The 24992-nt window shown below is 42.7% G+C and overlaps 1 protein-coding gene across 1 annotated transcript in view; it reads right to left on the reverse strand.

The window, feature by feature from the left end:
• Window positions 1-23921, reverse strand: part of KPNA6 (karyopherin subunit alpha 6) — a 55827-nt gene extending 31906 nt beyond the window's left edge. The window contains exon 1 of the mRNA XM_052636242.1: window positions 23831-23921. Coding sequence (XP_052492202.1) covers window positions 23831-23834 — 4 coding nt within the window. The 5' untranslated portion in view covers window positions 23835-23921. The remainder of the gene's footprint in view (window positions 1-23830) is intronic.
• Window positions 23922-24992: the final 1071 nt, after the last annotated feature.

Raw genomic sequence — 24992 nt, forward strand, 5'->3', positions numbered from 1 at the left:
AGGCAATATTCCTCTGCTTCATCCCAGGGCCCCAAAAGTAGCGGGTAACTAGAGACCACTCTTACAGCCCAAAGCCCTCCAGAATTATTCAAATTAGCCAATACTAAACTGTTTATTCTGCCCTGCCTTCACTTTCCCTCTGAAACTGCAATAAAGGATCTGGCCTAAACCTTCTGCTTGCTCGTGCCCCTTCTGCCCCCTGACCACCCTGGTGTTTTCCTCTGTGACCCTGTGTGGCAAGTGGTAACCCACCTCCCACAGCCCGCGGACCCATAATAAACTTCCTCCTGCCAAGGCTCATTTGTGTTTCCTCCTGTGACCTCAGCGACTTTATCATATCTTACTCAATATTGACATTTTAAAAACTACATCACTATTTAAAAAACTGATAAAAGTGAAGCTGATTATGTAGAAATATGAGCAGAGGGAGCCTTATTAACTTGGTCTACCCTTTACAGTCATTTCTTATCCTTTAAATTTCTAATCTGAAACACTTACTAAAAGTATCACAAAAGGGATGAAAAATAAGTTTTAGAGGCACACAGAGAGGGACAATTAACTCTAATATCACCTTTTTGGGGGAGTGTTTTGGGGTGATCATGATGAGAGCTTAAAAAGAAATCTCCCAAAGGTAGGATTAGGGCTGGTTCTTCAAGCAGGAGACCTTGAGGATTCAAGTGCAGTAAGAAAGTACATAAATGTGAGGGGGAAGTAGTCTATTAAGAGAATCTGCATGAAAGAGAAATCAAAATGGAAGCAGTTGAGGAGAAGGCTGAATTCTGGAGCTAGAGATTAAGGAAATGAAACTTCAGAAAAGGTGCCTCTGTTCATTCTGGAGAACAGCTAGGCAAACCACAGCAGCAGTAGCGGTCTCATGATGTACAAGTTTCTACATCCACTTAGCAAAGCCCACGTCGATTTACTGTTAAAAAAAAAAGTTCTAGGGGAATGCAGTGGCCTCCCTTTGGGGTCCCTGATCACCCCCATGCCTGGAGACTAATAGGCACAGGCATATTCCTAAAGGCAACACTATGGACTGCTGTTCCCCAATACCTGACACGTGGTTCTTCATGACTCTGAGCCTGGGCTCTCCCACAGGGCTGTGTCTTCCTTCAAGCAGAGCTGACAGTGACGCTTGGAAGGAGAACTAGGCTGGGCTTTAGTCACCATGGTGACAAGAAACTATCACAAATATTTGCTTATGACTTCACTGGAGAAGCCAAACAGGGGAGGTTAGATTGGAGGAGGAACATTTGCAGAAGCACATCTGGAAGCAGCGACCAAAGGAATGCTGGACTCTCATTCAGGGACTAGCAGGCAAAGGGGCTTCTATCATCATGCACTCCCTTCCTTGCTGAGCCTGGATCGGGAAATCCACAATACAAACATTCCTTTTCAAACATCTGCCTGTCTCAGGCAGACTTTGAGTTTTCTTAGTTGAAGAACTCTCTGAATAGGTCCCTGAAATTGCTGGCACCTCTTGTTTCTAGGAAATAACTGCTACTGTTGCCATGCACTTCCTAAGCTCTTAGAGCCAAGGAACTAGCAAGAATAATACAAAATAAGTGTGGACTCTGTTATGGCCTGAATTGTACCTCATCTTCCACCAATTCATATGTTGAAATCTGAAATCCTAATACCTCAAAATGTGACTGTACTTGGAGATAGCTTTTTTAAAAATGAGGATACTGGAATAAGGCCCTAATTCAATATGACCAGTGCCTTTATAAGAGAAGATTAAGATACAGATGTACATAGCAGGAGAACATCATGTGAACATGAAAACAGCTATTTGAAAACCAAGAAGACAGGTCTCAGGGTTTGCCAATCCTGCTAACATCTTGATCTTGGACTTCTAGGCTCTAGAACTATGAGAGGATAAATTTTTGTTGTTTAAGCCATCCAGTCTGTGGTATTTTGTTATTCAGTCTTTGCAAATTAATACAGGCCCTCATTGATACAGAAATAACCTGAGTCTAAGGTCACATACTAAGGGAGAAGTCAGATTATTGCAGTACTCCATTTAATCAATGGTATGTTTAAAATTTTTAAGATTCATAAAATTTTAAAATTATACATATTTTCTCAGAAAAAGACATAATACATATAGCCAACAGTCCTGTGTATGGAACGGGAATGACACTGCTACACCTTCAAACTCACATCCTGGGCAGCCACTGGGTCTAGGATTTTCCCAATCTATGTCTTACACTCATGGTCTGTATTTAACAGTATGAATCAATCATTCAGCCTTTTAAAATTATTTCTTAGGGTTAAAAAAAAATTACTTCTTGGGGTAATTTCCTGGTGGTCCAGTGGTTAGGATTCCATGCTTTCACTGCCAAGAGGGCAGGTTCAATTCCTGGTCAAGGAATGAAGATCCCACAAGTCTCTGCTGCTGCTACTGTTGCTAAGTCGCTTCAGTCGTGTCTGACTCTGTGCAACCCCATAGATGGCAGCCCACCAGGCTCCCTCATCCCACAAGTCTCTAGGTGTGGCCTAAATAAATAAATAAATAGACTTGTCTTATCCTGGTGCTAAACTGAGTGAGCACTTCTCTTGGCAGAGGGCAAGTTTCTAATAAAATATTATTATACCCCCTCAGGCATAGAAAATGAGCTAAACTTAGTGCCTCTTCCTTCAGGAATGTAAGAAACCTGATTCCTCCCAGACTCAAATGGCTTTCTCAGCTTGGGTACCTCATTTACTTCTCACAATGAATTCTCTATCAAATATGCACTGGTGGTGCTGCACAGCTGGCAGGATCTTAGTTCCCCAGCCAGGAACCGAACCCTCAGCCACGGCAGTGAAAGCGCCAAACCCTAACTACTGTATTGCCAGGGAATTCCCAAGGAGTTAATGATTTTTAACAGGACAGTTATAACAGGACATCAGGGACTATACTCTCATTCAATTTTTACAACACATTCAATTTTGGGTTAAAAAAAATTATTTCTTGGGGGACATTCATTTTTGTACCAGACAAGCAAAATTTAATTTCAACAAGAGCTAGGGTGAAATCAGCTGTTAAACAGCCCTTCATTTGTGGACAATCAAACAATCAAATAAACCCCAGCATCATACCTCTCTTTTCAAAAAATGTTTCCATTTACAACATCTAACTGAACTCTACCACATCCAATGAGAAATATCAGTCAATTGGAGCACATCCACTTAACAGCTAGGAGACCAGGTTCAGAGGTGCTATGACTTGCACAGGATCATTTAGCTATTAAACTGTGAAGCTGGGACTGGGACCTAGACTCTCTAATTTCATAGCCTTCTCTTTCCATCCATCCTTGAAGAACTGCTTTGTTTCAATTCTCTGAAAAGACACATAATTCTATTCTATTTGGCTCCTGACCTTAGACTAGGTTCTATTCATCTTGATCTCTTTACTCACTTTAAGAGTTACTGACCAATGACTAATTTCCATTAAATTTGTATCTTGTTTAAAAAAACAAAGTTACTGACAATCAATTCTGTAGGTGCATAAGAACTAGTACTAAAGACATCTGCATAAGAGATTCCCCCCCTCAACCCACCATATGACTTTTAGAAACTCAACTTCATAATGCAGGTTTTTCTTTTGCAGTGAGTTCTCTCCCTAAACCACAAATCCAATCAACCATAAAATCTAAAGTACATCTGACCCTTTGTGAACACCTGTACCACTGGAATTAATGAAATCAAAACTCCTCCAAAGTGTATAAAACCCACTATGATGCTGGGATTGGAAGGGTGGGAAGATAACACAAGTGACAGATACAGAGACTAATAAACACAATCATTTTTTAAAGAGATTCTAAAACTTACATGGTCCCTTTTCTTATCAACAATGCCATAAGGAAACACAGACTGGCTTAAATTTTGCCTGTCTTCTTGCTGGTCTACTTAGCAGATAACTACAGTGAATGCCTACAAAGTTGACGGCAAAATTTTGGTACTTTTAAAACATTACATCATCATTATTTCAACATTTGGTCACTTTTAATCTACAACGTTCCTGTCCTCCTTTCCCCCAACCCTTTTGCTTACTTGTGATACTGACTCTGAAAAGACTAGTTGTCTCAATGAATGCCCTACATTCTAGTTTTGTGTCATTAATTTATACCCTTCAGTTCAGTTCCATTCAGTCGCTCAATTGTGTCCGACTCTTTGCGACCCCATGAACTGCAGCACGCCAGGCCTCCTTGTCTATCACCAACTCCCGGAGTCCACCCAAACCCATGTCCATTGAGTTGGTGATGCCATCCAACCATCTCATCCTCTGTTGTCCCCTTCTCCTCCTGCCCTCAATCTTTCCCAGCATCAGGGTCTTTTCAAATGAGTCAGCTCTTCGCATCAGGTGGCCAAAGGACTGGAGTTTCAGCTTCAGCATCAATCCTTCTGATGAACACCCAGAACTGATCTCCTTTAGGATGGACTGGTTGGATCTCATCAACAGCAAGAGTATTTTACAAGTATTTTCTAAACCCTAGGTTAAAAAAAAATCCTTGATTCCTTCCCTTCTCACATCTCTTTGATCAAATCTACTGACAAATCCTGAATGTATCTTGACTGTATTTATCTCTCTCTCACCCCTTCCCAGGTAGCTCAGCTGGTAAAAAATCTGCCTGCAATACAGAAGACCCCAGTTGACCTAGTTCAGCTCCAGGTTGGGAAGATCCCCTAGAGAGGGGACAGGCTACCCACTCCAGTATTCATGGGCTTCCCTGGTGACTCAAACGGCAAAGAATCCACCTGCAATGCAGGAGATGTGTTCAATCCCTGGGTTGGGAAGATCCTCTGGAGGAGGGCACGGCAACCCACTCCAGGATTCTTGTTTGGAGAAACCCCACGGACAGAGGAGCCTGTGGGGCTACAGTCCCTGGGGTCACAAAGAGTTGGACACGATTGAGTGACTAAGCACAGCACCCCTTCCCAAAGTCATTTCTTGCCTGCAACTACAACAACTCAACCCCAATCCACCACCACAAAACAAAACCAGACTATACCACTGCTCCCATGTAAAAGCTTCACAATTTAAAGCGCTGCCTGTATCTTCATCTCATCTCATTCAATTGTTTACCTTTAGTCATCAAATGCCCCTGTCGCAATGGCTCTCTGCATTTGGAAACTATCAAGTTGTTTCTGGACTCGGTCCTCACATTTCCTGTTTTCTTTCAGCCCACAATTCTCTTCCCTAGCTCTTAGAATTGCTAGGTCCTTCCCCTGTCACCACAAAGTAAGCGACTCCATTTTTGTCAGAACACCTGTTTTATTTCCTTCATTACACTATTTACGATCTGTATCAGTTCTCCTCCATCAGCTGTGTAAGTTCTACAAAAACTTTTGTTCTATTTCCAGCATCTATGCTATATACAAGTATTTGCTGAATGAATCACTGTTCAAATACCTACTCAACACTTACTGAACACCTACATTGTCCCAGATATATGGTCTAGCCATAACAGTTGCTTAACATGTGTTTGCCAACAAGTATAAGGTAAGGGAAGAATTGTACAGCAAAGGAATCTTCCTTGGGACTGGAGGGAAGCAGATCTTCTAAAAGCAGAATTTAAAAAGATTTCTTCCTAGAAATCCAGAAACCATAAGTTTCCTCCAGAATGGGTATGAAAACTGAATGGAAACGCTCTGATGTAAGGACACACACACACAAACAAAAAACTTAAGCTTAAAAGAAAAGAGACTTCAGGACACAAATGACTCAGAAAGAGACATTTTAGACAGCCGCATCCAGTAACCTTGTCAGAATTCATTGTATGTCACGTTCTACTTTGTCACTGACGGTCACTTTTGCCCTCCTGAAACTACCCGTGATTCTGAGGGCACCACCCTCTACCAGTTCTCTTACCTTCCTAACCGCTCCTAGGTTTCACACCACCAGTCCCTCAGTGTCAGTGTGTATCTACCCTTAGTCCTTCTCAGCAGAAGCAGCCTCCTGTTCCCAATGGTCTCCCTTAGCTTCAACGTCCACTTTTATACCAAGTTCCAAATCTCTAGTGTCACAATATGTCAAGTGTACTTTCAAATGCCTAACTGGCTAGCTCCACCTCACTTTCTGTCTCCTTAAACGAGTTTCTTCCCCTAGCTTCCCTAGTTCAGAATTCATGCCATTACCATTCACCTGGTCTTAGAGTCACTCATGAACTTTCTATTCCCCTAAGACGACAGGCTGGTAAACTGATTTTCACCTGTACCAAAGATTCTGTCCTTAACTAAACTCTATCCAGGCTCCTCTGAGCCCTTTTTCAAGGAGGCTCAACCGTGGCCTATAAAGATGTGAATGTCGCTGCTGCTGCTGCTAAGTTGCTTCAGTCGTGTCCAACTCTGTGCGACCCACAGACGGCAGCCCACCAGGCTCCCCCGTCCCTGGGATTCTCCAGGCAAGAACACTGGAGTGGGTTGCCATTTCCTTCTCTAATGCATGAAAGTAAAAAGGGAAAGTGAAGTCGCTCAGTCGTGTCCGACTCTTAGCAACCCCATGGACTGCAGCCCACCAAGCTCCTCCGTCCATGGGATTTTCCAGGCAAGAGTACTGCAGTGGGGTGCCATCGCCTTCTCCAATAAAGATGTGAATAAAAAACACTAATAGTTTCTAACAGCTCAAGGTCACGATGCTAGATGACCCCAGCCACACTTAAAAGTGCCTGCCTGGGAAAATCTCAAGGCTGCTGCATGAATTTACAGTTTTAGCTAGCATCTGAAAATAGGGCTCCTGCTTCCCAGGCTCTGTGGGAGGGTAGGAGACTACTTTCAATAAGCGCCAGCAGCAAGCCTGGCTGGGTTCATGTGAACCACCTCCCCTTCCTTGCAGTTTGTAATTTTTCATTTCCCTGACTGTACGGAGTTCTCTCTCACTCCGACCCTTTTTCCCTCATCCTTTTTTTTTTTCCCTTTTAAAGTTAACTCTGTACAAATCAAAGTTGAAATCAGTTCAATTTTCCCTATTGCAATAGTATATTACTGATTAAAACCTGTCCTTACCACTTTAACTAGTGTCCAGCTTTGTTTATCTGTGACACCTGTAACCATAAATTGGTTCCCACTGACAACCATCAATGACCCTGTTTTGGTCACAACTCATCACCTCTCACTTCCAGATCATTAAATCTTTGAGATTAAGAGTCGATAGCACAGTGCACAGCACATGAATACTCTCAAATATTAAACTCAACACTTAAGCAGAACCCAAGCATCATTTAATTATTAAAACTGACTTGCATTTTGTTTTGTCAGCTACCTGTCAGCCAAAATAAAGCAATTATGAGTGAGTGCTTACATAATTCTTATTATCCATGACTGTGCCCTTTGAAGCACGAAAGTTTACAATTCTCACCAAGCCTAACTTATCTTTCTTTTTTTTGGGGGGGGGGGTAGTGAGGGGTAGCTTGTACTTTCAGTGTCATATCTAAGAAAATGCTGTTAATCCAAAGTCATAAAGATTTACTCCTATGCTTTCTTAAAAGTTTTATAGATTTAGCTCTTTACATTTAGGTCTTTGATCCACTAGGTTAATTTTTATGTGTAAGGTAGAGTCCAGCTTCATTCTTCTGCATATGCATACCTATTCTTTTTAGGCATTATAGATAGCAATAGCATGCTAGGGTAATCCCGTGATTCACACAAGTCCTTTAACGAATTTAGCACTAAGATGCCTTCAAAGTTTTTGTGACAGAACCAACCTACTAAACTAACAAATTATTGCTGTATATAAGTTCCTCTCATGTGTCACGCTACTTATTTCCATGTCCTGCTAGGACACCTCTGTCAGGCACCGAGGCAGGCAAGGATCATGATGCTCCTGCTGAAGATTACACATCTGTGTCCTCACTGCTTGATGTGAATGAAGCACTCTTTTCAAGTCCAGTCCAGAATGTTTTCCAAAGCTTCTAACCATGGTGGAATGTTTTTATCTATTAGATCTGGACTATAAGTCAAGATATCTCCTTTGAAAGCTCTTTCAAAATGCCAAAGTCATCTCTAACCTCTACAGAGGGTATGTTCCCAGGGACAATTCAAATTTGATTGGCAATGACTTAGTGATAATTCACTTAGTTTTTAAGTCTAAGCTCATATAAAACCCCCATTTTAGAGGGGAGAAAATTGAGGCACAACTTGCAGAAGGCCTCAGATAATAATAAGTGGGAGACGCTAATCCAGATCTTTCTGACTAAAATCAAAGCTCTATTACATATATTCTACTTAACAGCATACTAGCCACAGGGAACTCCTTTGTTATTTCTTGGAAGAAATGTCAATGTTCCTCCTTGGATTCTACCACCCTAACCATTGCCTGTCTAAATCCGTCAATGAGATGTGGTCCAGTTCTTGCTAAGATTAGGGAATACAAATATCAGAAGGTACCAAGACAGATATGAACGGAAGTAGAAAATTGTAGGGACTAGCAAGTAGTTAGGTAGTCATCTGAAGGCTATCTGCCACTTTAAAGGAAAAACAAAAACAACCATTTGAATTAATTCTCCCAGTTCTGGTGTAGGGCTTGAAATCTATTTTAAAAATTCAACATTATGTGAATGAGCAGACTGTCTCTAAGGGTTTGTATCAGAAATACTTAGGCTGAGAGAACGCAGCTGTGCTGGATGGACCACCAGCAGGCACACTGGGAACAGACTATTTGATTTCTGCTCTGCTATTTAACAAGTGTGCAGCCTTGGGCGTCACTTAGTTCAGTTCAGTTCAGTCGGTTCAGTCGTGTCCAACTCTTTGCGACCCCATGAATCGCAGCACGCCAGGCCTCCCTGTCCATCACCAACTCCCAGAGTTCACTCAGACTCACGTCCATCAAGTCAGTGATGCCATCCAGCCATCTCATCCTCTGTCGTCCCTTCTCCTCCTGCCCCCAATCCCTCCCAGCATCACAGTCTTTTCCAATGAGTCAGCTCTTCGCGTGAGTTGGCCAAAGTACTGGAGTTTCAGCTTTAGCATCATTCCTTCCAAAGAACAACCAGGACTGATCTCCTTCAGAATGGACTGGTTGGATCTCCTTGCAGTCCAAGGGACTCTCAAGAGTCTTCTCCAACACCACAGTTCAAAAGCATCAATTCTTAGGCGCTCAGCTTTATTCACAGTCCAACTCTCACATCCATACATGACCACTGGAAAAACCATAGCCTTGACTAGACGGACCTTAGTCGGCAAAGTAATGTCTGCTTTTCAATATGCTATCTAGGTTGGTCATAACTTTCCTTCCAAGGAGTAAGCGTCTTTTAATTTCATGGCTGCAATCACCATCTGCAGTGATTTTGGAGCCCCCAAAATAAAGTCTGACACCGCTTCCACTGTTTCCCCATCTATTTTCCATGAAGTGATGGGACCAGATGCCATGATCTTCGTTTTCTGAATGTTGAGCTTTCAGCCAACTTTTTCACTCTCCTCTTTCACTTTCATCAAGAGGCTTTTTAGTTCCTCTTCACTTTCTGCCATAAGAGTGGTGTCATCTGCATATCTGAGGTTATTGATATTTCTCCCGAGAATCTTGATTCCACCTTGTGCTTCCTCCAGCCCAGCGTTTCTCATGATGTACTCTGCATATAAGTTAAATAAGCAGGGTGACAATATACAGCCTCGACGTACTCCTTTTCCTATTTGGAACCAGTCTGTTGTTATTTGGATCTCAATTTTCCTACCCTTACCCTCTCCACATCAGAGTTACAGTGAAGGCCCTATGAGAATACACACGAAAGTGCTTTGTGAAAAATACAATGCTCTTCTGGCAAGGTAGGACTGGGTTTGGTAGTAGTTTTTCAAACTTCTGGAATTTCTCTCAGAGCTATGACCAAGCAATACTGCAAACAAGAAAACAGTACTGCAACAGTCTGACAGAACGAGGCTCTCAGGGGGTTATTTGCAAGCCTGTCAGAACTGCTAATCACCAAGACAATGGGAGAGACTTCTCTATGGACAACTGGATTAGTCCATAATGGAGCCATAATAAGGCAGCTCATATTCTGGCAGATCCTCACAGGACTGGACTGAAGAATGATCACTCCAGGAAACAAAGCTGAATCTATAAACCAGGAGGTCTGGCTAAAAGATTATGTGGGGAAAACTATCTTTTGTACACACAACTAATATATTCAAAGCTCGAGACCTAAGAGAAGCATGGCACTCTGAGGCACCGAATCAACCAGATAGTTGATGGTCCCAGTTCTCTAGTCGTACTTCTCTCCTAGCATTTACCAGTCCTTTTAGCCCTTGAATCTATCTATCTATCTATCTAAACGCAATGCTCAGACCTAGAAATGGGGAAGTAAGGGGTGGTGAGAAATACAGGTGAGGTCTATGATAGCTACGGGTTTCCCTGGTGGTAAAAAATCCACCTGCCTATGCAGGAGATGTGGGATCGATCCCTGGATCAGGATGATCCCCTAGAGAAGGAAATGGCAATCCACTCCAGTATTTTTGCCTGGGAAATTCCATGGACAGAAGGAGCCTGGTGGGCTACAGTCCATGGGATCGCAAAAAGAGTCAGACATAACTTAGCAACTAACCAACAGGATAGCTGTAGTCCGATTTCTTCATAAGAAAAGCTCCAAACATCCCTTGTAGACTATGCAGAATCTAAAGGTTCTTACCCTCCTAGGGACACCCCACTGCCACTACCACTAGGTGCTATAAGGAACTATAATGAACTACTTAAAAGTAGGAAAACCAAAGCGCTCATCTTACACTTAAGTCAATGCCAAAACATTCACTGAGTAACTCCCAAGCACTCATACTGCTCAAGGAATCAAGGGGGAAAAAAATCCAAATGGTTAAATCTCTAAACTGACTCATATAAACAAGTGATTTATTATTCACTTAATCAAATGTATGTGCCAGGCACTCTGCTAAAGTTTCTGCCTTCAAGAAGCTTTACAATCTACTTTAGTTTCATACCATCAAGAACCAAAAAGGACTTTCCTGGCGGTCCAGTGATTAAGACTCCATAGTTCTTCTGCAAGGAGCTCAGGATCAGAGAACTAAGATCCCACATGCCAAGCAGCAGGGCCAAAAAAAATTTAAAAAAAATAAAAAAAGAATCTAAGTGTGCAATGACATCACAGGGTGGAAGTGAGAACTATTTTTACTGTGTGGTGAGCTCTGAAGTAGTCTCTGAAGGGTAGATGGTTATTATTTCTGAAGGCAATTGGCGGGGAGGGAGAGCAGTCCAAAGCAAAGAGATCAGAAAACCCAAGGCTGGTTTGAGGAACAAGACCAGTTTGGTTAGAGAGGTATAAATACAAAGGCCCACAAGCAGAATGTCTCTGAGACACACGAGTGAGCTGCTGGTCCCCATTCTGCAGCACTGCACCCCTTCATCCCCAGTCTTCCGACAAGGAGGGTTCTGCATTACCTGTGGGAGAATTACACAAATCCTTCGATCAGGTCTTCATTTCAACCTTTGGTTAATAGGAGAAAGAGCTTTTCCAACAGCCATTCTGACAAGTTAAAAGTAGGATTTCTCTAACCTGTGTATATTAATTCAAAAAGGAGCTGGCTTTGGAATGTGATCTTCTGAGGCCCTATGTACAAAGAGCCTGGGACAACGTTGGGAAGAGACAGACTAAGAGGCCACACAAAGGGAATCCTCTCTGTCCTCATTAGACGTACTATAGACAGACACTCAGTGTTGCCCCTCACACCCTGTCAACTCCTTCCATTATGATATAGTGAGATAGAGTATTGATTTGGGAGTCAGGTGAACTGCTTCCCATCCCAACTGAATAACCATGGGCAAATTACCCACTCCTGTGAATTTCTGCTTCTCATTTTAACAATAAACTTTATAGCCCTGTATGATTGATGAGGTAATGTCAAAGTGTCTAGGCCCTAAATGCTGAATCAGTGGTATTTCTTTTCTCGTCCCAGATCCTACCCTGAAAATCTTCAATTCCCCATGAGGGCAATTTCCTGGAAGTTAGAGTCAAAAGAACAATTCTATTTCCTTGCTCTCCACTAATAGATGATTTTTCCTCTTCCTTTCTCCTAACACTGTAGCTCCTTTCTCTTAATCTTTACCTTCTATTCCATCTTTATTCCTTCCAAAGCTAGGCTGTAAGAACCAATGAGCCAGATTTTTTAAAAAGGGCTGGTTCTCTACTTACCTCACTGCAATATAAGCAATTCTGATCACGTCTCATTGCAATAATTGCTTCTTTGGAGCTGATGACTTTTAAATCCATATCTGCAGTCATACCTAACACTCAAGGTGTTCTTTCTACCCATGTTCCATAAGCACCTCAAATGCTTTAAACAAAATTTTTTTAAGTCAGCATTATCTCCATAAACCTGCTCCTCATTCATTCTTTATACACTTCATTGACCACAACCCCTTATTTGGATTTCTGGAATCAAAAGAGCACTGAAATTAAGAACGTTTTTAGTATATGTAACCTCAAAATATATTTAAGCAACAAAACCTGAATAAAACTAACATGAGGGGACTTCCCTGGTGGTCCAGCGGCTAAGACTCCAAGCTCCCACTACAGGGGGCAGGGTTCGATCCCTGGTCAGGGAACTAGATCCCACATCCTGCAACTAAGACCTGGCACAGCCAAATAAGTAAATAAATATTAAAAACAAAAACTAACATGAGACTACTTACAGCCCTTATTAATCTCACTCAACGTTCAAATGCTTTGGCAGAAAATATTAATCATATTTGACTATACAGGGCTCTATCCCAGGCCCTGCTGGAGGTGTTATACACTCAAAAGGGTGAAACTGGTTAATGAGAGAGGGGAAGAACTTAGATTTTACAATGGTATGTGGCCCTCCAAAGCTCAACCTTTATCGATAATGTTTTATTCCCTAGTATTTAATTTTTCTTGCTGGATTTTCTTGAGTATGCCATGAGCAGCACTGACACTGACTTCATGAAAGGCTGACAAAAAAAAAGTATATCAGACCTGTACTACAAAGCTTTGGCAAACAGACGGCCACGACTGGGGGACTTTCTCTTGACTGACGGCTGAATTCTGAAGGCATATGACAAGAGGTGGTCTGAGCAATGAGCATGCCTGTTATGTGGATGTTATTTATGTTTGATCCCCAGTGCTTTTGTATGTGACCATGGTTCTGGTAATTGAAACTTTACATTTTATTATTTAATTCGACAAATTAAAATTTGTCCCAATTAATTATGCCAAGTGCTAAAAATAAAGAATGTTAACTATCTGAATGACTATTCAGCAGCTTGTTGAAAGTTATTTTCTCATATCAAGCAACAATAATTTCAAGAAACTGACTTTTTCTATTGTTCCACTTTTGCTGCAAAATGAACAGCTTTAAATAATTTTTAAAGTTTTGACTAGTTTGTTTCTGTATTTATAAATACTAATTTGCATATGCAATTTGATATACTTTATATTAAAGTAATTAAATCAAAGTTACCCAGCAAATACAGCTATAAAATTTAGCTAAATGTAAATAGTCTTTTAACTCTAATCTAAAAATCTTGTTCAGTCACTCTTAACCTTGCACTGAATATTAAAGTAAGTTTTATGTTTATTCTTTTTATGTATAAAGCAGAGACATACTGAAGTGAAGTGAAGTGAAGTCGCTCAGTCATGTCCGACCCTTTGTGACCCCATGGACTGTAGCCTATCAGGCTCTTCCGTCCATGGGATTTTCCAAGCAAGAGTGCTGTAGTGGATTGCCTTTTCCTTCTCCAGGGGACCTTCCCGACCCAGGAATCGAACCAGAGTCTCCCGCATTGCGGGCAGACACTTTACTGTGGGAGCCATCAGGGAAGCAAAAAACCATAGAGTATATCTGTGTTTTAAAATTTTCTGGGAGGGATGCATTAGGGAAAAAAGATGCCTAAGAAGGCTTCTTAGAAAGGTGACAGTAAATGGAAAGGTTGAGAAAACACTGATAAAAAGGATTAAGGATCTGTACCAGTCAGTGTCTTCTCAGCTTTTCAAGACAGATCTTGTGAGTCACCCTTGACAACTCCTTTCCCCTTATCCTCATATCCAATCACTAAGAATAGGGGCTTTATCTCCTAATTATTTCTGGACTCTGTCTCTTTTTCCTACTGCCATTATCCCAACTCTGATCTTCATGATCTCTTGCCTAGACTTTACAAGTCTCATTAATCTGCTTCTTTTCTCTTTATTTCAAACTTCTTGAAACAGTTTGTCTCTCCTCTCTCATCTTAGTCCACTCCAATTTGCTTCCATGATGTCAAACTGGTTTTGTAAAAGACACTGATGGAGTGCACGATGCTAAATTCAACTTCAGTCCTTATTTTGCTGGTCCTCTTGGCAGCACTCAATTCTAACAGCCATTTCCTTCTTCCTAAAATCCTCTTTCCAGATGCCCCTGGTGATCCAGTAGTTAAGAATCCAACTGCCAATGCAGGGGACATAGGTTTGATCCTTGTTCCAGTAAGATTTCACATGCCTCGGAGCAACTAAGCCGGTGCACCATAACTTCTGGCCCACTGTCTAGAGTCTGTGCTCCGAGAGAAGCCATGGCTATGAGAAGCCTTCATGCTGCAACTTGAGAGTAGCCCCCTGCTCTGCCAACTATAGAAAGCCCGCTGGCAGCAATGAAGACCCAGTGGAGCCAAAAATAAATAAAATTTTATAATAAATAAATAAAGTACTCTTTTCCATATGGTCTTCCCTGGTGGCTCACAGGTTAAAGTGTCTGCCTCCAGTGCGGGAGACCCGGGTTTGATCCCTGGGTCAGGAAGATCCCCTGGAGAAGGAAACGGTAACCCACTCCAGTATTCTTGCCTGGAGAGTCCCATGGACAGAGCAGCCTGGTAGGCTACAGTCTATGGGATCGCTAGGAGTCGGACATGACTGAGCGACTTCACCTTCCTTTCTTTCCTACTTTTTTCCACTGGTTTGCTGCTGCTGCTGCTGCTGCTAAGTCACTTCAGTCGTGTCCAACTCTGTGCGACTCCAGAGATGGCAGCCCACCAGGCTCCCCGTCCCTGGGATTCTCCAGGCAAGAACACTGGAGTGGGTTGCCATTTCCTTCTCCAATGCATGAAAGTGAAAAGTGAAAGTGAAGTCGCTCAGTCATGTCCGACTCCTACCGACCCCATGGACTGCAGCCTACCAGGCTCCTCCGTCCATGGGATTTTCCAGGCAAGAGTACTGGAGTGGGGTGCCATTGCCTTCTCCTCCATTGGTTTATGAGACATCAGTCACTCATTAACTTTCTTCAAATTAAGGCTGCTGATCCATTTCTTCCTGCACATTAAAGGTTATCTTGTCAGCCCATCTCCCATGATACACATTTTTCATAGGTACTATCAGTGATTCCAGCAGTTTCAGCCACCACATAATAAACAGATGATCAAACCTCTGTCTCCAACCCCAAGCTCCACTCTTGAGCTCCAGATTTCTCTATCCAGTTGTTTTTTGGACATCTTCCCTTGGAGGTCACAGAGATTGCTCGAAATGTCCAGATTTAAACTCAACTCAGTTAACAGTAACACTATCCACTGTGCTGCTCAAGGCAAGAGGCCCAGGAGTCATGCTTAATTGCACCCCTGTCCTCCAACCACTTGCAGCCTTCCAATGAAACCAGTAACCAAGCCTGATAATTCAAAGTTTCTACTGTGATCAAAAGACAACTGCTTCTTGTCAGGAAAGCTATGACAAACCTAGACAGTGTGTTGAAAAGCAGAGACATTACTTTGCGGACAAAGGTCTGTATAGTCAAGGCTACCCCAGTGGTCCAGAGCTGGACCATAAAGAAGGTGGAGCGCTGAAGAATTGATGCATTTGAACTGTGGTGCTGGAGAAGATTCCTGAGAGTCCCTTGGACAGCAAGAAGAGCAAACCAGTCAATATTAAGGGAAATCAATCCTGAACACTTGTTGGAAGGACTGATGCTGAAGCAGAAACTCCAGTATTTTGGTCTTCTGATGCACACAGCTGACTCACTGGAGAAGTCCCTGATGCTAGGAAAGATTGAGGGCAGAAGAAGAAGGTGTCAGAGGACAAGATGGCTGGATGGCATCACCAATGCAATGGACATGAACTTGGGCAAACTCAGGGAGATGGTGAGGGACAGGGAGGCCTGGCGTGCTGCAGTCGATGGGGATGCAAAGAGTCAGACACAACTGAGTGACTGAACAACAACATTCTCTACTGTAACCATCTCTCAGTCTCTGAACCTCTCTTGCTAGGACTACCATACTACTTAAGAACTAACTACTGGGACTTCCCTGGTGGTCCAGTGGTTAGGAATCCGTTTGCCAGTGCAGGGAACTCGGGTTCCATCCCTGGTCCAGGAGGATCCCACCTGCCAAGGAGCAACGAGGCCCATGAGGCACAACTTGGGAGCCCGCAAGCAGCAATTGCTGAGCCTGTGCACCCAGAACTGGTGCTCCGCAGTTGGAGGGGCCACCACAATAGGAAGCCTGACCACAACTAGAAGAAGACCTCGCTCAGCAGCGAGGACCAGCACAGCCAAAAATAAATTAAAAAGAAAACAACAAAAAAAAACCCCACCAACAACTTAAAGAATCTCCTGGTTAGCATCTTCTAGCAGTCTTAATTTATTCTCCCCAGAGCTTTCAAGTAATATAAATAAATAAATTTGATCATGTCACTTCTGAGATTAAAACCTTTCAATGGCATTTCACTGTCATCAGGGTTAGGTCTAAATATCATTCCCCGAAATGCTACCAACCACCAAGCCTAGCGATCTTTTTCTTGTGAAATCATTTCCACCCTGCTGCTGACAAATCACATCCATAGGTCAGGTCTCATTAGCTTAATGGCTTTCCCTGACTCCCCTAGGCTGGGGTGGATTGGATTGCTCACTCAAAATACTACCATAATGGTCTCCAAAGTATGAGATACAAAATCAACTGGGACATAGGAAGAAATGCATACATGCATATTTTTACTAATATACGTATATAATATGTACTTATACATTAGTAGGGCTTACCTTTATTATATATTAGCCTATTAATACTGGCAACTTTTATCTGCAGGTGAAGAAGTTCATTCACATTTTATCATACTGCATCACACTGTGGTTTGCAACTCATTAAGTGGATTTATAAGATAGCTAGTTTTAACTAAATTAACATTTACAAAATAAACAGCTTAGAGTTCTGTCAAGAAACTGAATGGAAGACAATGTTAATGATGCAAGGAAGAGGAACAAAGAAACAGCAGAACTGATGTCTCTGGAAGTAAATGATCCTAAGTACCAGAATTTTACTTGCCCCATCACAATAAAACAACACAAAATAACATAATGACCAGCTAATCAGATCTAAGGAAGCCAAAGACTTAAAATTATTTTAAAGATTATTTATTTTTGGTAACACAGCATGTGGGATCTTAGTTTCCTAAGGGATTGAACCTGGGCTACTGCACTGCAAGTGCCGAGTTCTATCTAGTGGACCGCTCAAAAATATTTTTTAAATACATAGAATCTGGTAAAATACATAGATTACTTGAGACAGTTTATAAAATATATAGAATATTAATGAAGGCAAAACTTATCAATAAGACAGGCAGTTTGGGGGCTATATTTGGCCTCAAATATTCTTCTATTTTTGGTTAGCTTAATGTTTTTAGATTCTGTTTCTTAAAAACATTTATTTATTTATTCGTTTATTTATATTGAAGAAGATATTCTCAGATTTATGTTTATTTACTGGCTGCATCAGTGGCTTGCAGAATCTAAGTTCGCCAATCAGGGATCGAACTCATACCCCTTTCAGTGCAAGCTCAGAGTCCTAACCACTGGACCACCAGGGAATTTCCAAGATGTTTTTAGATTTTAAAAATTAGCATGCAACATCTAAAAATGTTTAATCCACTAAGAAATCATGTGAAAATTCAGATTTCCAACTTCTGGGGAAAGGGATTGTGGAAAGGCCTGGGAAGTTATGCAATAAGGCAACATTAGACCTACATTCTGTAATGGCAACAACTGGCTGGAACTCATCAATCAGATCTCATGGGACTCCAGTTGGCCTGTCAGTTTCCATCCGGTTAATTTTACTCAATTACCCATTAGAATTTAAATTCTAGGGTTTCATTAGAGAAGTACACTTTTGTCTGCTTCATTCACTGCTATGTGTCCAGGGGCTAAAACAGTAGCTGACACACAGTAGGCCTTCAAGAAACATTTGCTGAAATTAATGATGAATAACTGTCGCCTGTCTCATCATGTTTCCAACAAGTGTTTATAGTACTTTTGCTTTCTGGGCTTCCCTGGTGGTCCAGTGGTTAAGAATCCACCTTATAACGCGAGGGACACTGGTTCGATCCCCGGTTTGGGAAGATTCTACAAGCCATGGAGCGACTAAGCCCACGGACCACAACTAACACAGCCCGCACACAAGGAGGAGCAGCCCCCACTCCCCACAATCAGAGAAAAGCCTACATGCAGCAACAAAGACCCACCACAGCCAAAAACAAACATAAGTAAATCTTAAAAATATTTCTGCCTTCCCCTAAAAGACAAATTGATTACTCTTTTATATTTAACACAAGGCCCGACACATACTAAGTACTAATAAAGTGACTAACAGCAATTAGTTATCATTTACTGAGTACTCATGGTGTGCTAAACACCATGCTAAAATGCTTTACAAGCAGTTGCTCATTTAATCACCTAAACACTCTTATGAGGCAGATATTATCATCATCCCTGTTTCAAGAGATGAAGAAACTAAAGCTCTGGAGATTAAGCAACTGGCTAAAGTTCTAGCCGTAACACAAGATAAAATATGAAAAGGACTATATGAAAGGCAAGAACAAAGTGCTACAGAATTCACAAGAATAGTTCACTTCCAGTTTGAAAGGCATAAGGTACATATTTCGGAAAGGTCCCTGAGGGAGGTAGCCTTTAAACCACATCTTGTAAAAGGGGCAAGATTTCCATAGGAAAAGCCGGGCGGGGAAGGGATTGCTTTTGTCACTTTCTCTACCAGGAAAGCTGAAATACACACCTAGGAGGTCGTCTGAGTGGAATGAAGCATATGTAGATAAATATTAAATGGAGTCAGTAGGAAGGCCTTCAATACCACACCCTATGAGTTATGATTTTATCCTGCAGACAATAAGGAGTCCATGAACGTTCCTAAATTAAGGAGTAGGGTGACAAGATCTGATGGGTGTTTTAGCAATACTGCTGCAGCAGAAGCGGTTGTGGTATAGGAGGTTACAGAAGAGATTTAGAAAGTTTCTGAAATAATGACACCTTTACAACTTACAGGACTTTCTAACAGTATTTCTTACAGTATTTTCTAGTATTGATACTTCACTGACACTTCATTAACAACATTAATAAACAGTATTATTATATTTTCACATCAAGGAGCTTGAGACTCAGCAAGTTTAACGACCACAGAATTAATCGTCTTTTTGGGACCATGCTCTGAGAAAAACGTACACAAAACAATTTAGGGATGACGAAGGACATCAGTAACAGGATCATAGTATCCAACAACGGCCAATATAGGAAAGGAAGAAAAGAGTAAGGAACCAGTCTTACCAAAGGTAAGATTTCTCTTATGCCCTAGTGTCTAGACCAATGGTCTGACGATTAACAAAAAATGCAGGAAAGGGACCCCACGCGGGAGTGAGTCTGAGGCTGGGGAACACTTAGTTTAGCGCCTTCTCTGTTGCTGTTAGAACTATGGGGTGGGTGGGGAGGCAAGGCTGGAAGTAATGTTCTAGATTACTTCCTGACCTGCAGGGGTTATCAGAAAGGTTTTGTTACTCGAAGTAAACTAGAGGCAACCTTCAGTATCCTACAGGCCAATGGCAATGACAGTTCCAAAACATCACGAAGAGATCGGATTCTTTCCGTCTGGACCCTCACTCTTAGAACTGCCTGCTCTTTATTTATAAATTCTGCCTCATGAATTCCCAGCATTGCGAATGGCAATTTCAAGAGTCAGAAAAGGGCTCCTTTCTTTCCAGGGGCAGAACTCAGTCCTTAATAGCCCATATTTTGGTTAGAACCATACTGCCTGAGGAAGTGATTCTTCTGTTTACTAGCTCTGACCTTGCATTAGTTATTGAACCTCTTTGTGCTTCAGTTTTCTCAATTAGAATGTGAGAATCTGAGAAATAAATGAACTAGTATTACAGTACTTAGTGTAGCAAGTTCTATAGAAGTAATGACTATTACTATAGCTTTCCCATTTCTTTTTAAGTTCTCAAACTTTGGTGAGATACCTGGGTTAAAGTATAAACTGGCAAAAAGGAATAAAATTTGGCAAATAAGAAAGGCTTTTTCAGAAGTCCTCCAGGCTTCCCTTCACATCTAATCAGCCAAAATCTGTATCACCTGCCTATGCCTAAATCAATCACTGTCTAGAGAGATAGAATTATGATTGATTTAGAGTTTATATCAATCAAGACTAGTGGGCTATATCAATCACCCCAGGGCTGGGAAGGTGCTGCCAGATTCCTGGTTAGCAGGATGGTAAAAGTGAAAGTGAAGTCGCTCAGTCGTGTCTGACTCTTTGCAATCCGTGGACTGTAGCCCACCAAGCTCCTCCGTCCATGGGATTCTCCAGGCAAGAATACTGGAGTGGGTTGCCATTTCCTTCTCCAGGGGATCTTCCCGATCCAGGGATTGAACCCAGGTCTCCCACATTGCAGGCAGACGCTTTAACTTCTGCACCACTGGGGAAGCAGGATGGTAGGAACCTGATAAAAACAATCAACGTCTGCCGAGACTTAGTCTTGAGAGTCTGCGGTCTCTGCTAAGGAGGGTTAAAACAAATAACTTCCAGAGCTGCAAGCATCACCCCTACAAAACTCCTAATAGCAATGAAATAACGACAAAGGCCTGTGAAGGCTAGTGAAGTCTGGCACAGAAGAAACAGTATAGTATAGGCCACAGCCTGAGGGGAGTATGCTGGTCAGGCAGTGAAGTACAGCAGGGTCTAGACATGGAGGTGTGAGGCAGGCTGTGTTAGTGTCCCCAGCCCTAGGGCTTAGATCACCAGCCTTGGACTAAACACCAAATCTTCTCAAAGCCTGTTTACTCTTTTTTTTAAATTTTTTTTTATTTTTACTTTATTTTACTTTACAATACTGTATTGGTTTTGCCATACATTGACATGAATCCTGAGGATAACCAAAACCACCTTCCCAGGTGGTGCTAGAGGTAAAGAACCCACCTGCCAATGCAGGAGACATTAAGAGATGCAGGTTTGATTCCTGCATCGGAAAGATCCCCTGGAATAGGGCATGGCGACCTACTCCAGTATTTGTGCCTGGAGAATCCCCATGGACAGAGAAGCCAGGCAGGGCTACAGTCCATAAGATTGCAGAGTCAGACACAACTGAAGTGACTGAGCACGCACACAAAACCATCTTGAATTTGATGTTAGGATTAAATGTAAGGATGCATTTCACTCTGTGGTATAAGGATCAGAAAACAAAAACAACCAACCCACACCTAACAAAACAATAATCCACAAAACCCACACAAAACATCACCACCAACAGCTAAGTATTCAGAAAGACAAAGTGGGAGGTGGGATGGGGTGGGGGAGCGGCCTGAAGTGGGGTTGCAGAGAAAAAGGGGAAGCTACTTGACTTTAGACTAAAAATCCCCTTCAGGACCCTGGTCAGGTTTTGCTGCTCTATTGAAGAACTTCCATTTCAAAGTGTATCAGAAAAAGACTAACGTGATTCTACTTAGAGGTTTCTCTGCAGCAAAATGGGTAAGAATCTCACTTCTGGATTTGCTGTAACTAGTGTGTTCTATTCTCTGAAGTGGTTTCCCAATCTGTAAAAACTGAGTAAATCATGGCCAAATTTACTTCACTGGGCTTAATAAACTAAATATTAGCTCCCTCCCTTTTGAGGCAGCAATGTTGCTGAAACTGAAGGCCAACACAAAATCTATAACATAAAAGTCCCTAAAATTTTTCATTCATTCATGAAGTTGCAGTTATTTGTAACTGCAAATAACAGGCCTATCAGCCTTAATGAAGGATTCTGGAAACTAGAGTGCTTAAAAGAAAGGAACAGACACAGAAGGTGAAAAAGAATCTGTTTTGATATTTGTAGAGCTCTTGTGCTTGTGTGCTCAGTCTTGTCCAACCCTTTGTGGCCCCACGGACTGTAACCTACCAGGCTTCTCTGTCCATGGGATTTCCAGGTAAGAATACTGCAGTGGGGTGCTATTTCCTTCTCCAGATCTTCCTGACCCAGGGATTGAACCCAGGTCTCCTGTGCTTCCTGCACTGCAGGCAGATTCTTCATCCACTGGGGTAAGCCACTGGGGAAGCCCTACTAGTCTCCAGACAATGTGGTACCTCATTTAATTCTTAAACACCTGGGTAACACTGTCCCCTTCCCCTCCCCCTCTCTAGAGATGAGGAAAGGAAGGCTCAGAAAGGAAGGAAAATAACATTTATTTTGAACTGTGCTAGATGTTTTCCATATGCATTACTACATTTGACATTTAAGTGACTTCTCTGGATGAGAGCTAGGAAGTAGTAGGCAGGATTATAATACCAGATCTGATTCTAAACTCATTGTTGTTCAGCTCAAGGGAATAATTTATGTTTCCTCAGGATCAGGGATCTTACAAAACTCAATCTTAGAATCTCATTTAGCTCCCCACCCCCAAAACACCCACAATAGTTGGGGTTAGCAATTCACCTTTGAGTTGTTCTGTTTCTTTCAGATTAAAGATTTCAAAGCAGGCCCACTAGCAAACAAAAACAAAACACCTTTACAACTCTTGCCTAGGATTAAAAGCTTTCTTTCCCTCTTTTCCAGCCCAACCACTAGAGGGCCAGGCCACAAAAAAAAGCAGCTATAAACTAGAGCTCTGGAGCGATCCACCTGGTTTAAGCCACTTACTGTGTGACCTTGCCTAAGTTACTTTACCTCCCTAAGCCTCAGTTTCCTTATCTGGGATAACAGTATTATCTCAATAGATGGTGCAAATTAAATAAAACGTGACATGTAAAGCAATCAGAACAATGCCTGCACAACAGGAAGAGCTTAGCAAATTTAACAGCTTTTATTGCTGGAGAAGAAGTACCACTGATGGGTCTGTTCCTAAGTCCAAAGACTTCGCCATCGTAATCTCTCTGAGCATTGCCTTTGCTGATTGGAGTCCCTTTAATAAGAGCAACAGGTCGCTCCTTTTCTGCTAATCAGGGCCAGGCCCAGAAACCTAAAGTCCCCGACCTATACATGACTACGAGGTATTGGCATTGGTTTTCTACCACTACGAGGGCTGTCACTCTGAACCCAGCCGAACCACCCCATTTCCGCCTCGGCTCGGTAAGTTCTCCAGGCCTTCAGCGGCCCAAGCTGCTTTTGGCATGGCTGCCCCTGGTTATCAGGCCTAGAGCCGGATCGCCTGGCGTACCTTCGCCAGAGGACTTTCTCTCTCAGACGTAGGCAGGATTTCCCTAAGTTCAGGGGAGTCAGTGAATCCAGTTAATAGGCGCGTCGGTCAGACACACGCCTGGAGAGGGCTCCCTCAGCGTCGTCCGGGCCTGCCACCCGGAGCCCGGCCCCCAAGCCCAGGCCCGGCACAGACCAGAAGGTCGGCCCCTGTCTAGCCTCCGGGAACGCGTGCGATCCGGCCCAGGGCCACCACGTGGGGGTTCCAGAAGTGACAAGGTATTCCCGGAACCAACCCCCAAAGACTGCTCCCCGCATGGGCCCTAACCCGGCCCCAAACTGGCCTGAGCGGCGCTCCCGGCCTGGCTTTTCCCCTCAAATCTATTTGGAGGAGATTCAGACATCCTCTACAGCCTGGAGATAGGCTCTCGCCAGACTCCAAGCTCCGAGACTGTCTCAGCCCGAATCCCCAATTGCCTGGTTTCCTTACTCACCCATCGCGGCCCCGCTCGCTTCTACTTGGCGGCGGTAGCGGCGGCAGCTTCAGCGGCAGCTTCAGCAGACAATATGGCGGATCTGCAGGACGGCAGCCCGGAATGGACAAACAACTTAACATTCAATACCGGGAAGAAACGCGCTTTCGGCCCCAACCTCTAGTTCACACAGACGAGCTCGTTTAAAGAGACCGCAGCCGCTAAAGGAGGGGAACTGGGATGAGATATGAAAGCAGTGGGTGGAGGAAAACTGGGAGGGACACCTACTAAATAAAGTTAAGCTGCTTAAGATTTCTCAGCTTCTTCTACTATTTCCTGTTTGTAGTGAGGTGTCCTCCCCTAGAAACTTTTTCTTCCAAAAAGGCATTCCTTCCTTTTGTATTAATAGTTAAAACCACGCATAGACCCTGAACTGGATATGAATAAGGAGTTATCCGGCAAGGTAAAGTGACTTGCCCAAGGATATAGAGATAAGGAAATGAAGAAATCTAAAGTAAACCTGATTACAATCCTATTGAGAGATAAGTAGAAAAATGACACTGGTGCCAGGCTTTATAGTTGACAGAGCGCTTCATTTATCCCTACTGCAAGCTCTCTGAGGGCAGAGGTCGGTTCTATACCCTTTATTACTGCTCTTCAGCACCTAGCACAGTATATGGGACAGTGTATGTGCTCCATAAACGTTTATTAAATGAATAAACGGATGAATGAACAGATCTGTGAGTTACACAAAACAAGGAATATGATCTCCTTATTTTGAGATGAGGAAATTGAGACTCTGAGGTTCAAGTGTCTTTTGCTGTTGTTGTTGTTGGCTGCACCCTGTGGCGTGTGGGATCTTAGTTCCCTGACCAGGGATCGAGCCCTCATCCCCTGTAGTGGGGAGCCTGTGATCTTAACCACTGAACCACCAGGGAAGTTCCTTATGTGCCTTTTGAATCATGAAATTTATGGCTGGTACACATTAGACCTCCCTTTTTACATAATTGCATTCCGGTCCGCCTGTTCCCCACCTCAACACACAGAGGAAGGCTATGTCTTTAAGTCATGGATCCCAAGAAGGAACTATCTTTTGGGAGCCGAGGTCCTGTCACAATAAATTGCCATCTCTAATTGTGTACCCAGCCCATTGACGGAAGCAACTCAAAACGCCAGTTCTAGG

Source organism: Budorcas taxicolor, chromosome 2 (assembly GCF_023091745.1).
Source record: "Budorcas taxicolor isolate Tak-1 chromosome 2, Takin1.1, whole genome shotgun sequence".
NCBI classification, from domain to species: domain Eukaryota; kingdom Metazoa; phylum Chordata; class Mammalia; order Artiodactyla; family Bovidae; genus Budorcas; species Budorcas taxicolor.